This window comes from Cherax quadricarinatus, chromosome 91, assembly GCF_038502225.1.
Source record: "Cherax quadricarinatus isolate ZL_2023a chromosome 91, ASM3850222v1, whole genome shotgun sequence".
In the NCBI taxonomy this organism is placed as follows: domain Eukaryota; kingdom Metazoa; phylum Arthropoda; class Malacostraca; order Decapoda; family Parastacidae; genus Cherax; species Cherax quadricarinatus.
In genome coordinates, this window is record NC_091382.1 from 1837837 (window position 1) to 1857950 (window position 20114).

The 20114-nt window shown below is 39.2% G+C and overlaps 1 protein-coding gene across 3 annotated transcripts; it reads right to left on the reverse strand.

Moving 5' to 3' along the window:
- Window positions 1-355: 355 nt before the first annotated feature.
- On the reverse strand, window positions 356-18520 carry LOC128704895 (tRNA (guanine-N(7)-)-methyltransferase). Of its 3 annotated transcripts, none has more exons than XM_053800111.2 (6): window positions 18378-18520; window positions 17402-17517; window positions 12230-12423; window positions 7495-7608; window positions 5485-5586; window positions 356-4004 (listed from the first exon to the last, which is right to left on the reverse strand). In XM_053800111.2, the coding sequence occupies exons 1-6, from the start codon at window positions 18452-18454 to the stop codon at window positions 3858-3860; spliced, it is 750 nt and encodes a 249-aa protein (XP_053656086.1). In that variant the 5' UTR covers window positions 18455-18520; the 3' UTR covers window positions 356-3857. The 3 variants fall into 3 exon arrangements, with proteins under 3 accessions (XP_053656086.1, XP_069960415.1, XP_053656088.1); XM_070104314.1 differs by having other exon boundaries at window positions 18336-18466; XM_053800113.2 differs by having other exon boundaries at window positions 3851-4000.
- Window positions 18521-20114: the final 1594 nt, after the last annotated feature.

The window sequence follows — 20114 nt, forward strand, 5'->3', positions numbered from 1 at the left end:
TGGACACTTCCTGGCCCTGGTGTGGGGTGGTATATGGGCACTGCTAAATGCTGCAATCATAAAATTTTTCTTACATGGTATCTCATATCCTTTTTTTTTAAAATATGCATATTCTACTATCACCAATTACCGGGTAAACCCCATATAGGGAGACGATGCAGTGCATGCAGAATAGGGTAATCAGATCTGACCTCCCCTCCCCCCAGAAAGGAAGAGTGGCTCCAAGTCCTTGGATCAAGAACCCTTCACTGGCAGAAAATCAACCCCCCCTCAATGAAAAGGTAAGGACACTGCTGACACTGACTGAGGTAGTCACCATCACCAATAATACAATTTTCCCAAAAGAACACACTACTGCAAGGAATATTTATTAACAATATCTTAAGAATGGTACAAATACTACATTAAGTTTTTCAATATTTCTCTAGGTAAGTTCAGTGCTTGCCTACAATTTAATGAGTCACATACAGTATGTTAAACATGTTGAGTTCTCTAATACTTAACAATAGGACAGTATATACTTCAGCCATTCACCATGTTTACAATTTTCCAATTTTATTGACTTTTTATATGCAAAATATATACAGAAGAGCCCCTGTATCCAGTGATTCAGTATCTGCTGTTTCAGTTATCCATGGTTTACTGTGACCCAAAAATACACCTTAATTTTGCATAATAATGACCCCAAAGCACAAAAGTATAGAAGCTGGCAGTTCTTTAAGGTCTTAGAGAAGCCTTGAAATGCTTCCCATCTGTGAAAATGTGATAATTCTCCAGTTATTGTGCATAATTTATCAATTAAACTTTGTAACAGGTATATAGAGAACTAATATATAGGGTTTACTATGATTTGCGGTTTCAATATCCACGGCAGGTCCTTGGAACTTATTCCCCGAGGATACGGGGATACTATTGTACAGTGGAACCTCAAAAATCGAACGTATCACATATCAAACGTTTCGAAAATAGGACCATTTTTTCAGACAAACTGTGTCCCTATTATCGAATGTGCCCCTATTTTCGGACCGCCAGGTATGGGACCTGTCTGCCGCCCGCTCTGTCCGCGTCCCCGCGCAGGCGCCGTGAGCAGTCTAGCTTTGTTTATGCTTGAGTGAACACTAACCTGCGCTCTCATTCACGCATTTTACGATTATTTCGTTGCGTTTAGTGCTTGTGGGACTGTGAAATAAGCTGCTATGTGCCCAAAGAAACTTGCTAGTGGTATCCTTGTGGTAAAGAAAGTGAGAAACACCATAGATGTGAAGAAGGAAATAATACAGAAGTATGAGAGTGGTGTGAGACTTGCTGAGCTTGCCAGGATGTATGGGAAAAACAAGTCGACCATCGGTTCTATCCTGTCAAAGAAAGAACAAATCAAGGAAGCTGATGTTGCGAAAGGTGTTAATATAGGGAGTGGATGAGGTGCCTTCTTCAAAGATTAAGGAGATTTGTGCCAAGTGGAATGATGTCCAAATGTTTGTGCAGAAGTACCACCCTGAGCAAGCTGAAACAAGCCATCTTTGCAACAAGTTCAGTGACAGAACCATGTCCCATTTTAGGGAAATGTTAAAGAGGCTCCAGAAACAGAGGACTGTGGACAGTTATTTTGTGAGACAGGGGTCTCACAAAATAACTGGTCCTAGTGGCATTAAAAGACAGAGAAGGGAAGTAACCCCAGAGAGGGCTTTACCTGAAGTCCTCATGTAGGGGTATTCTCCTTCCAAACACTAACCCCAACTCCTTCTCTCCTCCTTCCTATCTTCCAGATGCCATCACCAATCTTCAATAAAGGAACTCTCTCCAGGTAAACTCCAGGTAATACATAATTAAAAACTATAGTATTTGTTGTATGTAAAACTGTAATTAATCTCTATAAAATGTATTTTTTGTGTGAATAATTTTGGGTTTCTGGAACAGATTAATTGTACATGGACCCTCGCCTAACGAACGCATCGCATAACATTAAATTCGCCTAAGGATACATTTTAACGCTAAGATTTTGCCTCGGCTAACGCTAAAAAACTTGCCTAACGATATTCGTTCTCGGGTACCAATTAATATCGTTAGGTGAGGGTCCACTGTATTTCCATTATTTCTTATGGGAAATATTGCTTCGAATTTCATACTTTTCGAATTTAGAACTAGCTCCTGGAACAGATTAAGTTTGATTTTTGAGGTTCCACTGTAATATTTTTACATTAAAAATAATAATGGTCAGTACTTTATTCATCTGACAAACACTGTTATTATATTCATGTGGAAGAGCTTACTCCAAGATCATAGTGTCTGGGAATACAACTCAAAAAAATTTTAATCAGTTACAATAGTTACAATTTGTAAAATGAAAAAATAAATTTTGTTTTAATTTTTAGGTCACCCTTCCTTGATGGGAGAACGCCAAGTGCATTAAAAAAAAAAAAATCCAATTCCCTGGATCGAGAGACATTCAGCAGCATCAATGAGGGAAAGGGAAAGTCTAGCCGCATCATTTAAAAAGAGTACTGCATTTTATTTTATATATTCTCTCTACCTTTCACCTACACAGCTTAGATTCTGAGAACTTCAAAATTCACTATTATTATTATTATTATTATTAAAATCAAAACTAAGCACTAAACCCACAAGGTCAAAATTCACTAGTCACAATAATGTTCTCACTGGTCACCCTCAATTTGGGCAATTTTTCAAGAGTACAAATTATGTGTGAAAAGTTCTTTGTCACTTTTAAATAATTTTTAAAAATATCTCACAGATATTGTAATTTTTTTACAATCATGTAAATTTTTCTTTCAACACACCGGCCGTATCCCACCGAGGCGGGGTGGCCCAGAAGGAAAAACGAAAGTTTCTCCTTTCAAATTTAGTAATATATACAGGAAAAGAGGTTACTAGCCCCTTGCTCCCGGCATTTTAGTCGCCTCTTACGACACGCATGGCTTACGAGGAAGAATTCTGTTCCACTTCCCCATGGAGAATTGTGTAAATAATGATTAAAAGTTATGTAACATTACAAATGATTACAAAAGGACAATTGAATATACAACCTCTCCTAACTTAGCGCTGTACTTGTTTACTGACCACTCCAACTTACGACCAGCTCTCCAACCAGTTTGTAAACCCAAGTAATGAATATCAGAGCTGATTTCCTCTATTCTGTTTATTACATTATACAGTACACTACTGTATAAACATTTAAAAATATACTAAAAATGTTATAAATGGTTCCAAGGTGACATTATAAAAATATCTAAGATGGCTGACACAAACCCACTACCATTGAACCATTTAATAACAAATTCATTCACTGACCTACTCTTAGGAATGGAACCCCATCGTTAAGTGAGGAAAGGCTGTACTGTACTGTATTGCAAAATGATCTAAGGTTGCATACATCATTATTATTATTATTATACATTACTGAATTTATAGGAAACAATACACAAATATCCAGCACATAAGTTTCTCTCTCCTATGTGGAGGTTATTTGTGTATTGTCCCAGTCATTGTATTGTGATTTTTTTTTTTGACACAAGGCAGGGTGACCCGAAAAAGAAACTTTCACCATCACTTACACTATCAGTGTCTTGCCAGAGGCGTGCATAATACAACAGTTTCAATGTCCCTCTAAACAGCAAATATCCAAAGTCCCTCCCTTAGAGTGTAGGCACTGTTCTTCCCACCTTCAGGACTCAAGTCCTATGTGAAACACTAAGCCCAGGTGGTGAAGGCTCAATCCTCCATCTGTTAACTGTGAGACGGAAGTGTTATTCTTCCAGCCAGTAATGAAAATATGAACACTGAAATGTAATACTGTATACAGTACATAATATAAAATTGTTATACACAAACATTTAATTTCAAATTGCATCCTGATTAGAATTACAAAGTTTTATTGGATCAGACGTCCTTCGAAATACAGCCAAGAATTTGTCACCATTGTTGCGTGATACTTTCTGCCCTTCTTCTGTGCTGTCACACAGGTATTTCATTACCGGATCATCTGCCTTCATAAAAGAAAACAAAGGTAAATATTAATATATAAACAGAAAGATGTAATAAGGAAGCAGGAGACTAGTAACCACTTCTCCTGTATAAATTACTAAATGCAAAAGAAAAACATTCATTTTTCTTTTTAGATCACCCTACCTTGGTGGGAGATGGCCAGTGCATTGAGGAAAAAAAAAAAAGGTGTAATAAATATCGGCCAGAGTTACAAGCAAAGTAACATAGAGAAAATAAAACAATATTTCAAGGCTACACAGAAAAGTTTCCTAGTATGAGGATGAAATGTACAATATTCCATTAAATCAAGGTCAAGTAAATCTGTATTTATATTTCAATTGCAGTTGAAATTAAATACAGATGTCCTGGTCTTCTACTATACAAGTATTCTAGGTTTGTGGTACCAGCACAAAGCACAATCAAGCCATCAACTCTTGATTGCAAAGCAAACCTACATAAATTGAGTAATTGTACTAATGTGATAAAATTACCAACAATATATTAAGTAAAAGGACATGTGCAACTAATGCAACATTTTATTGTGGCGAGCAGTTACAAACAATACAGAGATACGGAGGGTATATGGTGAGGTGCACAGTTTTGTGTTTCTGTACTGTTTCTAATGGCTTGACAAAGCTCCTGGAGTGCGAAACGTTGCCACAATAAAATGCTGAATTAGTTGCATGTATCCTTTTTACCTAACAAAGTGAGGAAACCTGTATATATTAACTGGAAGTTGCCTAAAAAAATCGCTGCTAATATGATTTAGTGAAATACACAACAAATGTGGGTCTCATGACTTTAAACAATAACAGGAGGACACCAAGGTTACCCTGGCTTTAGGTAGGTCTGTGAGATAAGATAAGAGTAGTGATTTTATGAAGTATGGTTACGTATAGATAAACACTGGCTGTCTCCCACTGAGATGAGGTAACCCCCAAAACAACAAGGCAAAACAGTCATTATCATTCATTTAACAGCTGTCTTGTCAGAAGTGTGGTGACATCACAATTAAAATGACATCTGTCAAATATTACATCCTCACCCCTCCTGAGTGAACACACTGTACTTACACCTCTAAGATTCAAGTCCTATTATTTGCCAATTATGTGACTGAGAGGTTAAAAAAAAGGATCACTTGAGATTTAATAATCTTTCATTGTGGCTAAATTGCAAATTTGATTGTTTTTGTAAAATTCTGATAATCCAGAATAAAAATATTTGGTAAAACTATGAATATCAATTCCTCTCTGCACTATACTAATGAGACATAACATGGGGATATTTTTTTTAACACAATGGTTGTCTCCCAACTGAGGAAAGGTGATGTGAAAAAGAAACACTTTCATCATAATTCACACTATCACTGTCTTGCCAGAGGCATGAAAATATGACTCTTCAGATGTCCCTCCAAACAGCAAATATCTCCATCCCTCCTTTTTAAGATCAAAGCCAGAGAATTTTAAATGATTTGATGCTCACCAAAATATCCTCGTCCACACGAATAAATAAAGGATGTTCGGTAAAATGGCGAACCATCCATTCATGGAGATCCTTCACGTCTGTCACAGTGTACACAAGGCCCTAAAAATATATAACATTTACTACATATATCGCATTTACTTTTGTGCGCAGTCAACAGTGTTATACAGTTCAGTATATATGGGTATTATAGGACATTACAAATGTCACAGATATGTTAACTTTGATACCTTTATTTCAAGGCCATAACTGAAAAGTGAACAATCATGAACAACCCAAACACCTTCAAACATTAACCTTTAAACTGCCCAAACATAGATCTACGTTTTTTTCAACATTTGAAAGTATGTAAAAAACGCAATCTTTTCTTTTTTTTTTACATTTGAAAACGAGTAAAAAAACTTTGGTCTACTTTTTTTTTTTGTTATATTTGAAAATACAGTGGACCCCCGGTATACAATATTAATCCGTTCCTGAGAGCTCATCATATGCCAAAATTATCAGAAGGCGAATTAATTTTCCCCATAAGAAATAATGGAAATCAAATTAATCCGTGCAAGACACCCAAAAGTACTCTGAAAAAAAATTTTTACCACATGAAATATTAAGTTTAATGCACACAAACTGAAGAAGACATGCAGTTTGTAGTACTCTACTAACAAAAGAATACATGACACTTACCTTTAATGAAGATCTGGTGATGATTGATGGGATGGGAGGAGGGGAGAGTGTTGAACTTATTGTTTAGAAGGGGAATCCCCTTCCATTAGAACTTGAGGTAGCAAGTCCTTTTCCGGGGTTACTTCCCTTCTTCTTTTAATGCCACTAGGACCAGCTTGAGAGTCACTGGACTTCTGCCGCACAACATATCTGTCCATAGAGGCCTGTACCTCCCGTTCCTTTACGATTTGTCTAAAATGGGCCACAACATTGTCATTGTAATAGTCACAAGCACGGCTTGCAATAGCTGTGTTAGGGTGATTTTCATCCATAAATGTTTGCAGTTCAACCCACTTTGCACACATTTCCTTAATTTTTGAAGTAGGCACAATAGATTCCACAACTGGCATAGGCTTTTCAGGGTTAGCCCCAAACCCTTCAAAATCTTTCTTAATTTCCATACTAATTCTCACCCTTTTTACCACAGGGTTGGCACTAGAAGCTTTCTTGGGGCCCATGGTGACTTATTTTGCAGAAACAAGCACCAAAAACAGTGATAATATGGAATGTACCGAATGTATGCTTAGATGCGAGCACACTGGCTGGCTTGTAAACACTGGCACTCACGTGGACGCATCCCGGACGAATTGCGTGTGGCGGGTTTTTTAATGAGTGGCGAGGCAAAATCTTTGCGTTAAAATGTATCGAATACCAGATTTAATGTATACCGATGTCATCGAATGCCGGGGGTCCACTGTATGTAAAAAAACGTAGATCTACTTTCGGAGCACTACGCATGTGTACGTAAATTTGTTTGGACAGTTTAAGGGTTAAGTAAAAGGGCACGAGTGCAACTAATGTGACATTTTATTATGGTAATGTATCCACCTGGGTCTGGATCAAGATGTTAATGATGGCAGAGTTGCTGCAACTGCAGTACAACCAGTAGGTGAGACAAGGTGAAAGGTTGCTGTAGTCCAAGATGTAAAGGGGAGATGAACCATAGTAGGCAGGACACTGATGCTGCCCCTGCTAAAATTCAAGGATGCCATAGTCCACTCAGTCATCAATACTTCAAATATCAGGTGCCCAGTACCATTGGACAAATCACTCGCTGCGAGCACATATGTGGGCATGGAAGCTGCATGGCTAATTTCATTTTCCTTTCACTTGGAATACCATTCTTCACAAGGAGTACACATTTTGCACTCCAGGAGCTTTGCCAAGCTTGACAAAGCTCCTGGAGAGTGAAACATTGCCACAATAAAATGTCACATAAGTGGCACCTGTGTCCCTTTACCTAACATATTGCCGGTAATTCCACCAACATAAATATGCCTTCAAACATACCCCATCCTGTAGAACATAGGCGTACTCGGCCAGGAGAGAGGAATTAATAATTCTCCACTTGTGCTTGGATCTTTTGAAGTGTGGGTCAGGAAAGAGGAAGAACATTTTGCTCAACTGGAAAAGAAAAACACATCTTAGTCCATCTAATGCAGTTGAAAAGGTTCAGTGAGAGAGTTATATGTGAAGGTGTAAATTCAAAATTAGTAGTCATGATAACATTGAGAAAGAAGCTAAATGACTTTGATAATGAACCCGTAGGTTGGTTGGTAGTGCACTCAGCTCACACACTGAGTGTTCATGGTTCAATCCCAGTATGGGTGGAAACATTGGATATGTTTCCTTACACCTGCTGTCACTGTCCCATAGCTCAATCGTTAGCGCACTCAGCTCACACACTGAGGTCCGGAGTTCGAATCTCTAGTATGGCTGAAAAACATTAGGGACATGTTTCCATAAGATACCTGCTGTCCCTGTTCACCCTTCAGTATAAAATGGGTACCTGGGTATTAGTCGACTGGTGTATACCTGGAGTATACCTAGAGAGGGTTTCGACAGTCATTGACCCCACAGGCCAGTCTGTGACCAGGCCTCATGGTGGATCAGGATCAGGGTCTGATCAACCAGGATGTTACTGTTGGCCGCACGTAACTTGACGTACGAACCACAGCCCGGCTGGTCAGGTACTGACTTTAGGTGCCTGTCCAGCGCCTTCTTGAGCACAGACAGGGGTCTATTGGTAATCCCTTTATGGTGTGGGTTGCCTCCTGGGACAAAACTGACCTAATTTGCCCGAAATGCTCAGCATGACAAACGGCTTTCTATATAGTGGTATGTCACTGATGTCAGCTAGGCCTGTATATCTTGTACATGTACAGTGGACCCTTGAGTTTCGAACTTAATCTGTTCCAGGAGCTAGTTCTAAAGTCGAAATGTTTGAAAGTCGAACCAATATTTCCCATAAGAAATAATGGAAATACAATTAATCCATTCCAGAAACCCAAAAATATTCACAAAAAAATACATTTTATAGAGATTATATTATAGTTTTACACACACAACAAACATACATAGTACAATAGTAATAAATTTAAATAAACATATAAAGTAACATTTTTACTTACCTTTATTGAAGATTGGTGATGGCATCTAGAAGATAGGGAGAGAGGGAGTTGGGGTTAGTGTTTGGAATGGGAATCCCCCTCCATAAGGACTTCAGGTATCAAAGACCTCTCTGGGGTAACTTCCCTTTTCTGTCTTTTAATGACACTAGGACCAGCTTGAAAGTCACTGGACGAATCTCACAAAATAACTGTCCACAGTCCTCTGTATCTGGTGCCTTTTTAACATTTTCCTGAAGTGGGACATGATTTTGTCACTGAACTTGTTGCAGAGATGGCTTGTTTCATCTTGGTCAGGGTGATACTTTCAACAAAAGTTTGCAACTCATTCCACTTTACACACGTCCTTAATCCTTACCTTTTTACAATTGTCTCTGAAACACTATCACCTGCCATCTCTTTATCTTTGATCCACACCAGCAATAACTTCTCAACCTGATCAACTGTCTGTGGTCTATTTTTGGTTAGCATATCAACACCTACTGCAACATCAGCTTCCTTGATTTGTTCTTTCTTTGCCAGGATAGAAGCAATGGTTGACTTGTTTTTGTTGTACATCCTGGCAAGCTCAAGAAGTCTCACACCATTCTCGTATTTTTGTATTATTTCCTTCTTCATGTCTATGGTGTTTCTCACTTTCTTTACCACAGGGGTACCACTAGCAAGTTTCTTTGGGCCCATGGTAGCTTATTTCACAGTCACACAAGCACTAAACATAATGAATTAAGAGTGAAATGTTTGAATAGGCACACAGGTTAGTGTTCACTCAAGCATCAACAAAGCCAGACTGCTCACGGCGCCTGTGCGAGGACACGGACAGAGCGGGCTGGTGGACAGGTCCGATACCTGGCGATTCCAAAGATGGGTAGAGTTCAATACTCGGAACAAAATTGGTTCGAAAAAAGCGGTTGAAACTCAAAAAGTTCGATAATCGGTACGCTCGAAACTCTAGGATCCACTGTATGTACAGTGGTCCCTCGTTTTTCATAATTAATCCGTTCCTGGAGGAGCTACTATAAACGAAATTTACGATTTGCGAATCAATTTTCCCCATAAGAAATAATGCAAATACAATTAATCCGTTCCTGACACCCAGAAGTATTAAAACAAAAAAATTTTTTACATGAAATATACATGTAGTACATAAACAATACAATGGGAAATGATGAATGAAACATTAACAGCATAACACTTACCTTTATTGGAGATTCTTCTTAGTGTATGGGAGATTGGAGGAGAAGAGAGATTGGATTGTTTACAGTTTGGAAGGGGAATCCCCTTCCAGCAACACCTCAGGTACCAATTGCTTCTCTGGGGTTGCTTCTCTTCTCTGTTTCTTAATGCCACTAGGACCACCTTGAGAGTCACTCTAGTCCTGTCTCGCAAAGTAACTGTGGAGAGAGCTCTGTTTCTGGCGTCTCTTTAACACTTCCCTAAAATGGCCCAAGACTTTGTCACTGTACATATTTCTCACCTTCTTTACCACAGGCTTGGCACTAGGAGCTTTCTTTGGAGCCATGGTAGCTTATTTAGTGTAATTGCAAGCATTAAAATGAGTGGAATATTATGAAATATTTCGTAGGAGCACTTGAGGGGACCTTCACTCGCTGGTAAACAATGCCAGACTGGCTGGGTAGGGAGGCCGCCCCGGCTCACACCGTGCGTACGCGTCCCGGACGAACTACTATTCGCGAGTCAACCTATGAAAAGCGAGTCCATGTTTATACGAAAATACCCCTATGATTGGTGAAATTTATGATTGCCGAGAGCTACGAAAAGCGAGGGACCACTGTACTTGTAGAAATAAAGATACTATTACTGTATACAGTGGAACCTCAAAAATCCAACTTAATCCGTTCCAGGAGCTAGTTCTAAATTCGAAAAGTCTGAAATTCGAAGCAATATTTCCCATAAGAAATAATGGAAATACAATTAATCCGTTCCAGAAACCCAAAAATATTCACAAAAATAATACATTTTATAGAGATTAATTACAGTTTTACATACACACAACAATTGCTATAGTCTTTAATTATGTATAGTAATATAAAATAACATTTTTACTTACCTTTATTGAAGATTGGTGATGGCATCTGGAAGATAGGGAGGAGGAGAGAGGGAGTTGGGGTTAGTGTTTGGAAGGAGAATACCCCTCCATGAGGACTTTCGGTATCAAAGCTCTCTCTGGGGTTGCTTCCCTTCTCTGTATTTTAATGCCACTAGGACCAGCTTGAGAGCCATTGGACCCCAGTCTCACAAAATAACTGTCTACAGTCCTGTTTCTGTCTCACAAAATAACTGTCCACAGTCGTCTGTTTCTGTCTCACAAAATAACTGTCCACAATCGTCTGTTTGTCTCACAAAATAACTCCACAGTCTTCTGTTTCTGTCTCACAAAATAACTCCACAGTGGTCTGTTTCTGTCTCACAAAATAACTATCCACAATCGTCTATTTGTCTCAGAAAATAACTCCACAGTCGTCTGTTTCTGTCTCACATAATAACTCCACAGTCGTCTGTTTCTGTCTCACAAAATAACTGTCCACAGTCGTCTGTTTCTGTCTCAAAAAATAACTGTCCACAGTCCTCTGTACATCCTGGCAAGCTCAACAAGTCCCACTCCAATCTCATACTTCTGTATTATTTCCTTCTTCACATCTATGGTGTTTCTCACTTTCTTTACCACAGGGGTACCACTAGCAAGTTTCTTTGGGCCCATGGCAGCTTATTTCACAGTCCCACAAGCACTAAACACAATTAAATAATCGTAAAATGTGTGAAGGAGATCGCAGGTTAGTGTTCACTCAAGCATAAACAAAGCTAGACTGCTCACGGCGTCTGCGCGGGGACGCGGGCCAGCGGACAGGTCCCGTACCTGGCGGTCCGAAATTTGAAACGCGTTCGATTTTTGGTACACAGTTTGTCCGAAAAAATGGTCTTATTTTCGAAACGTTCGATATTTGGTACGTTCGATTTTCAAGGTTCCACTGTATTATTATTACTGTTCACTCAGCAGTAAGTAGATACCTGGGTGTTAGTGGACTGGTGTGGGGGGAGGGGAAGATAGATCCTGGGGACAAAATTAACCTAAGTTGTAGGAAATGCTTTGTATAACCAGGGTCTTTCTACGCAGTATATCCTGGCGCTTTAGTCACCTCTTATGACACGCATGGCTTATGGAAGAAGAATTCTTTATCACTCATATAGATACAGCCCCTCCTTACCTAACAACGGTGTTCTGTTCCTGAGAGCACGTCGTTAAATGAATTCATCACTAAGTGAGGAGCATGCTATAATGGTGGTGAGTTTGTATCAACCATCTTTGATATTGTTTTAATGTCACCTTTGCACCATTTGTGACACTGCTGGTATATTTTTAAATATTTATACAACAGTGTACTGTATACTGAAATAAACAGAATAGAGGAAATCAGCTCTAATATACATTAATAAGGTATGAATACTAGTCAGAGAGCCTGTCTTAGGTTCGAGGAGCTGGTAAACGAGTACGTCGCTAAGCGAGGAGTAGCTGATTATTATGTATGAAAAGTTCTCTCTAGTCTTTCTAAGTTTAGTAATTTTAAATATGGCAGCATATAGTAAATAGAATACCTCACCTGTCCTCTCTCAAAGAAGTTTGGTAAATATTTCATTGCATTTGTTCGAATGCATGCAACATTTTGATATCCTCCAGGTATGTCCTTCTTCTCCTCTCTCAGGCCATTTATGCGGTCAATAACGAAGTCTGACACCTTCACACGGATTTCCATGCCTAACATAAGTGTGTCAGGGAAAATCTGAGCAAGGGCCACTGCAAAAAATAAAAGTTGTTAAAACTTATTGCACTTTTGGCAAGACAGTGATTGAATGAATGATGGTTAAGTGTTTCTTCTTCAGGTTACCCTATCTTGGTGGGAGACAGCCAGTGTGTAAAGAATGAAAAAAAAAAAACGCCACTGTAAGTCGACTAATGGCTGACAGAAGTGGTAGCAAATCACACTGTACAGGCAGATCCACTTATACAGCAGGCCAGGTTCCTGACTACTGCTGTACAGGAGGACCCTGCTTATACAGCAGGTCAGGTTCCTGACTACTGCTGTACAGGAGGACCCTGCTTATTCAGCAGGTCAGGTTCCTGGCTACTGCTGTACAGGAGGGCCCCACTTATACAGCAGGTCAGGTTCCTGGCTACTGCTGTGCAGGTGGGCCCCACTTATACAGCAGTCAGGTTCCTGGCTACTGCTGTGCAGGTGGGCCCCACTTATACAGCAGGTCAGGTTCCTGGCTACTGCTGTGCAGGTGGGCCCCGCTTATACAGCAGGTCAGGTTCCTGGCTACTGCTGTGCAGGTGGGCCCCGCTTATACAGCAGGTCAGGTTCCTGGCTACTGCTGTGCAGGTGGGCCCCACTTATACAGCAGGTCAGGTTCCTGGCTACTGCTGTATATGTTTCTGCCACTCAGCACCAGAATTGGCTTTAGAGACCATGGTTATTCGCAGTGCAGTGTACTTTTTTTTATTATTTTTCAACATACTGGCCATATCCCACCAAGGCAGGGTGATCTAAAAAAAAAAGTTATTTTTACATGTAGTAATTCATACAGGAGGGGTTACTAGCCCCTTGCTTGTGACCTCTTACGACACGCATGACTGACAGAGGAAGGATTCTTCAGTGTACTCTATATTATAATAAACACAGTTAATCTAGGGAAAATGGATAGCAAATTATTACTCTCCACTACTGAATAACAAACTAAGGCACCACCTACCGGCCACTCCATAAAGTAGCAAATACAGATACAGCTTCTCCTCACTTAGCGTCGTACTTGTTTACTGACGACTCAGACTTAAGAAGGGCTCTCTGACCAGTATGCATACCTAAATAATGCATATTATAGCTTATTTCCTCTATTCTGTTTATTACAATATACAGTACACTACTGTATAAACATTTAATAATATACTAAAAATGTTATAAATGGTGCAAAATTTATATTAAAACAATATCAGAGATGGTTGACACAAACCCACTACCAGTGTGGTCTTAGGAACTGAACTCCATCGTTGAGCAAGGAGAGGCTGTATTTGTGTGGGAAAAAACATTTATGTACAGCTCAGGACATTAATTAGATGCAACGTTTTGCCAAGAGTGACTTCTTCAGTATGTTTCACCACTCGTGGTGAAACGTGTCCTTTAATAAAAGTCCTGAACTGTAATTAAGTGTCTTTTTCCTCATCTTGTCAGTATCACCATACCATTTTTCAGATAATTCCATACCGAGCAGATTTTGTCTGTTGTTCCTGAATCCATTAACCCTTAAATGGTCCAAACATATATATACGTTTTTTCAACATCTGAAAGTAAGTAAAAAAAATGTAGATCTTCTCTTTTGTTTTACATTTGAAAATGTGTAAAAAAAACTTTTATCTACATTTTTTTTGTTATATTTGAAAATGTGTGTAAAGGTAGAAAGTTGAAAGTGAACATAGAAAAGAGTAAGGTGATGAGGGTATCAAATGATTTAGATAAAGAAAAATTGGATATCAAATTGGGGAGGAGGAGTATGGAAGAAGTGAATGTTTTCAGATACTTGGGAGTTGACGTGTCGGCGGATGGATTTATGAAGGATGAGGTTAATCATAGAATTGATGAGGGAAAAAAGGTGAGTGGTGCATTGAGGTATAAGTGGGGTCAAAAAACGTTTATCTATGGAGGCAAAGAAGGGAATGTATGAAAGTATAGTAGTACCAACACTCTTATATGGGTGTGAAGCTTGGGTGGTAAATGCAGCAGCGAGGAGACGGTTGGAGGCAGTGGAGATGTCCTGTCTAAGGGCAATGTGTGGTGTAAATATTATGCAGAAAATTCGGAGTGTGGAAATTAGGAGAAGGTGTGGAGTTAATAAAAGCATTAGTCAGAGGGCTGAAGAGGGGTTGTTGAGGTGGTTTGGTCATTTAGAGAGAATGGATCAAAGTAGAATGACATGGAAAGCATATAAATCTATAGGGGAAGGAAAGAGGGGTAGGGGTCGTCCTCGAAAGGGTTGGAAAGAGGGGGTAAAGGAGGTTTTGTGGGCGAGGGGCTTGGACTTCCAGCAAGCGTGCATGAGCGTGTTAGATAGGAGTGAATGGAGACGAATGATACTTGGGACCTGACGATCTGTTGGAGTGTGAGCAGGGTAAGATTTAGTGAAGGGATTCAGGGAAACCGGTTATTTTCTTATAGTCGGACTTGAGTCCTGGAAATGGGAAGTACAATGCCTGCACTTTAAAGGAGGGGTTTGGGATATTGGCAGTTTGGAGGGATATGTTGTGTATCTTTATATGTGTATGCTTCTAAACTGTTGTGTTCTGAGCACGTCTGCAAAAGCAGTGATAATGTGTGAGTGTGGTGAAAGCGTTGAATGATGATGAAAGTATTTTCTTTTTGGGGATTTTCTTTCTTTTTTGGGTCACCCTGCCTCGGTGGGAGACAACCAACTTGTTGAAAAAAAAAAAAAAAAAAAATTGAAAATATGTAAAAAAAGTAGATCTACTGTTGTAGCACTACGAATTTGAACGTCGATCTGTTTGAACCGTTTAAGGGTCAAATTGAAACTTGCTCAATCAAAATTTACTTTAATTTCAGCAAACTATTCAGCTCTTAAGGCAAAGGATACATTAAAAAATAAGCTCACATATTGACGACGTGCTCCTGATTAATGACAAACAGCATAATGGCTCTCCCAAGTCTGCCAGGTCTATGCACTCCTGAGACAAACAGACAAATATGACAAACTTCAGGAAGAAGGGGCAATTCCTCACACAATTAAGGCAATGAGTAAGTTTATTTAGGTACAGGTACACATAAGTACAATTATCATACATGCAGTGTAAATTACTCACCAGGATAACCCAGAAAAGTAAGACAAAGTGACTTATTTCCATCGGGATCCGTGTAATATCTTATTATTTAAACTTAAAACAGCTAACTCAACTGTGTGAAAATCAGTTACAGAGGCAGAGAGAGCTGAGAGTTATCAAGGGCCTTGGAGCTGTAAATAGCGCATTTAACAATGGGCAGCTAACCTACCACACATACTGCCAGTGGGTAAAAGAGAAAGTCAATGATACAATGGTAACCTGGTCTCTTGCTGCTTAACAATGGCAATAATGTGGAAATCGAAGGAAAGTCTCTGTTTTGGAAACTGGCAGATTATGGAGCTTAATTTGACTGTGGATCTTCCTGGCTGATGCCTCCAGGGACAGTCAAAGGCCATCCTTGGAAAGATAACCATCCCACTGCATAGTCTGAATTGAGCATGGCACTGAGTGATGCAAGTGCCACACACCATCTACTTTAGAGATGTCATCATCTTGGGAAGTACTGTACAGGAGGGCCCTGCTTATACAGCAGGGCAGGTTAGGTTCTGGGCTACTGTAGGACCCTGCTTATACAGCAGGTTAGGCTCTGGGCTACTGTAGGGCCCTGCTGATACAGCAGGTTAGGTTCTGGGCTACTGTAGGGCTTTGTTTATACAGCAGGTTAGGTTCCAGGCTACTGTAGGACCCTGCTTATACAGCAGGTTACATTTTGGGCTACTGCTGTAAAGCAAAAAGTGCTGTAAAAAACTTTATAACATGTTTACACTGTCAAATATTAAGTGACATAGGCCTAAAATATGCATATATAGTACACATACTGCTTAGCTAAAAATATTTTTGTTTTTAGCTTATAGTGAGTGATGAATAAATGAAGAATGGGTATAACTGTAAACGACTGTATGAGTGAAATGCTGTACATCGGTGCCCAGCTGTATTCTGAACACAATGTGTAAACTTGGTCTTGTAATTGAAAATGATCACATGACCAGCAGATAACAGGATTGATTATTGCAAATTTGTCTTCATCATTTACCGTTCTGGCTGAAATCGACAATTTCAAGTTTTCTCTAAACAAACCATACCACGGGCGGGATTTGAACCTGCAGTCAGAGAGTCTCAAAACTCCAGACCGTCGCGTGGTATGGTTTGTTTGCAATCGTGTCATTATGATTTCATGAGTCAAGTTAAAGTCTTCTCTGTGAGCAGCATGGCTCAGCAAAAACACTTATTTTTATGCTAATGGAAGAAGATGCATAAGTAAAGGAAGAAGTGTAGATATATTGAACTGACTGAAGAAGGTAGGTTAGAGTAACGAAGAACACTAACTTGCCATGGAGCAGTTGTTCGCTTTTTCTTTTAAACAACGAACCGGTTGTATCCCGTCGAGGCAGGAGCTGTTAGTTATCCTTTAAAATAAAATGACACTCAGGCATGGTAGCCCAACTTTTGAGTAATATGCAAACCCATATACAGTAATGTATGGGATTTTTTCCAGACAATTGAACCCCAGAGACAACAGACACCACCTATCGAGGAATGAGAGTATGGAGAAACTTGGGTGGGATTCCACTTTAATGCATTTGTGAATGTTGAAGTGTGGGCAAGGTAACATTTATGAAGAAATTCCTGGAGGTGGAATGTACAGTACTTTCACTTGGAAGGAGAAATTGAGCTGTTGCACATTATATTTCACTGAATTGCAATGTACACAGACTTCTGACTAGATTCCTATTTAATAAATGATGGTGAATGGATTTTCTTCTTTGCTTCACCCTTCCTCGATGGGAATTTGATTGATGAGATTAAGAAACAAAATTCACTTTATCAATTACATTACTCATTCACATAATAATACAAGTTCTTAATTGACTAAAATTCATAATTTTAAACTTAATTAGTCGATGCTATCTACAGTAGATTTACTAACCCAATAATCCACCATATCCACACCCAATATCAGCAAACTCCACTTTCTTGGACTTGTCTCCAGGAAAGTACTTGGGAAAGTACGGACTCCAGTCCATTGCAGATGGTCGTACTGGACTGTAAAAAACATAAGAGCATTAATATTCAGCCTACTACTTTTTTTTTGAAGTCTGTAAAACAGAAAGGAAATGTCAATTAACACAATTGTGTTGAGTTTTACTCAAAGCAAAGAAAAAATACATATAAAATTAGTACTAATACAGTACTACAGTGTAATGTATACACTCCTTAAATACTGTATTAAAAATTAATAATTGCTGAAATTTTGAGGAACAACTGATGACATTGCATTCTGTTAATTTTTCTATGTTAACATTAACTAATGAATGCATAACCCATGAATACTAACAGTAAATACCAGTGTAAATAATAAATAATGATAAATAATAAAATTGATCTATGGAAAGTATAATTTATAAGTGATTCAGGAATACTCAACATTACTTACATACTTTATAGGAATCCCCAAGTTACTTTTTAGTTATAATCAAAAAGAATCAAAATACATTTAAAATTTTGTGGACGGCTGGAAATAATCTGGAAAAAAAATCGAAAAATTATAATTTCCTAATCAAACTGTGATTGTGTTAAATATTTTGGCTAAAATTAAAGTCAGATAATACCTGAAACTATGAAATATGCAGTAAACCCGTATGGGGGATTTTTATAATCAAGGGGAAACGATAAACCCGTAGGATTATACAGCGCCGGGGGGATGGGGAAGTGGAAAGTATTCAGGATTAATTCAGGAAACTGGAGCACAGATCCAATTTCCTAGATCAAGAGCCCCTCACCAGCATCAAGGAACCTTCCCTGAGGGGCCCTATGGGGGAGAAGGGTGGTAACGAGGGTTGATCCAAGGGCCAAGAGCGCACCTCCACACTCCTTGGATCAAGACAAGAGGTAATAGTCCTCACTAGTCAAAGTTATGGTCAGCAATAGGGTTGGAGTGAGCTCTCTGGCGATAATATTTCTTCTGAGGAAGTTTAGGCATCTTCACACTTGTCTTGTTGGGGTTTATAAGGGCCAACTACAGTCACTTATTTACCTTCTTATAATAATATCTTCATTTACTACAAGTATATGTACATGGTATACATTATTATTATTATTATTATAATCAAGGGGGAAGCGCTAAACCCGGAGGATTATACAGCGCCTGGGGGGGGATGTGGAAGGCATTCAGGCTTAATTCGGGGAACTGGAGCACAGATCCAATTCCCTAAATCAAGAGCCCCTCACCAACATCAAGGAACCTTCCTTGAGGGGTACATGGTATACAGACCATGGGTGTGAGTTGGACCTGCCTGGCTTGTGCTACTAGGTCGGATGCCATGATCCATAGGTGAATGTGACCTGACCTGACTGAGTTAGGGCATTGGCTTAAGCTGGTGGGAGACTTGGACCTGCCTCGCATGGGCCAGTAGGCCTGCGCAGTGTTCCTTCTTTCTTTTGTTCTTATTATAATCATGGGGAGTGTGGAAAATTACGTTTACTTGGATGAATCTCATTACATACATATAAGTAAATGGTAACAAAGATTATTATTTATCAAAGTTACATAGACAACTAGGAATTTGGGACACTTAGATCGCAAAAAATGTCCCCCTTCGATACCTACCACTGTCATATCCACAAGTTGCTCTAGACCTATTAATTACAAATGAAATATGCATCACCAGGAATTCTGGTAAATATATAAATTGGTGGACTGCATATTAAAATTAATGATATTTACCCACATTTATATAACAGAAGGAGAATATATCTTAACATCACTTACCAATTTGACTGGAGATTAATGTGTATATACTCAAAAACTTCACTAAGTTTATGAAAATACTGGCCAGAATTATAACACAAATCTAGATAGCGTCTGATATCTCAATTTATGCAGGAATGCACATCCAACAATTTCGGCTCCTATTTGAGAGGTGTCAACACAATTTAACCTCTAGAGCACGAAAATTCTTCTTATTTTCACTAACATTTTCTTGACTCATTCAAAACACAATGGCGAGTCTCGTCTGCGCAGGCACAGGCTTCCCATTTTTTATAAAAATTTTTATTACCTATAGAATATTACACTAATTTACATATAAAATACTGTATTTCCGGAAAATACATACAGTATTTTCCACAGGGAGCGCTAAACCCGTAGGATTATGCAACGCATGTGATGGGGATGGAATGTATTCAAGGTCATTTCAGGGAACCGGAGCACAGATCCAATTCCCTAGAACAAGAGCCCAATAGAAATAAGTAAAGGACCCCAATGGAAATATGTCACTCTGTCTGACTGTTTTGGGTTATCTTGGGTTCTCTACACATATGCTGCTATGTATGATAATCTATGAGGGTATACAGACCATAGCTGACATCAATGACATACTACTATATAGAAAGCCGCTTGTTATGTTGAGCATTTCCCGCAAATTAGGTCAGTTTTGTCCCAGGATGCTACCCACACCAATCCACTAACATCCAGATACCCATTTTACTGATGCGTGAACATAGACAACAGGTGTAAAGAAACAGGCCCAATGTTTCTACCCTCACTGGGAATCGAACGCAGACCCTCGCCGTGTGAAGCGAGAGCTTTAGTCACCCCAGACCACGGGACACTGTAGCTGACATCAAACATACTATATAGA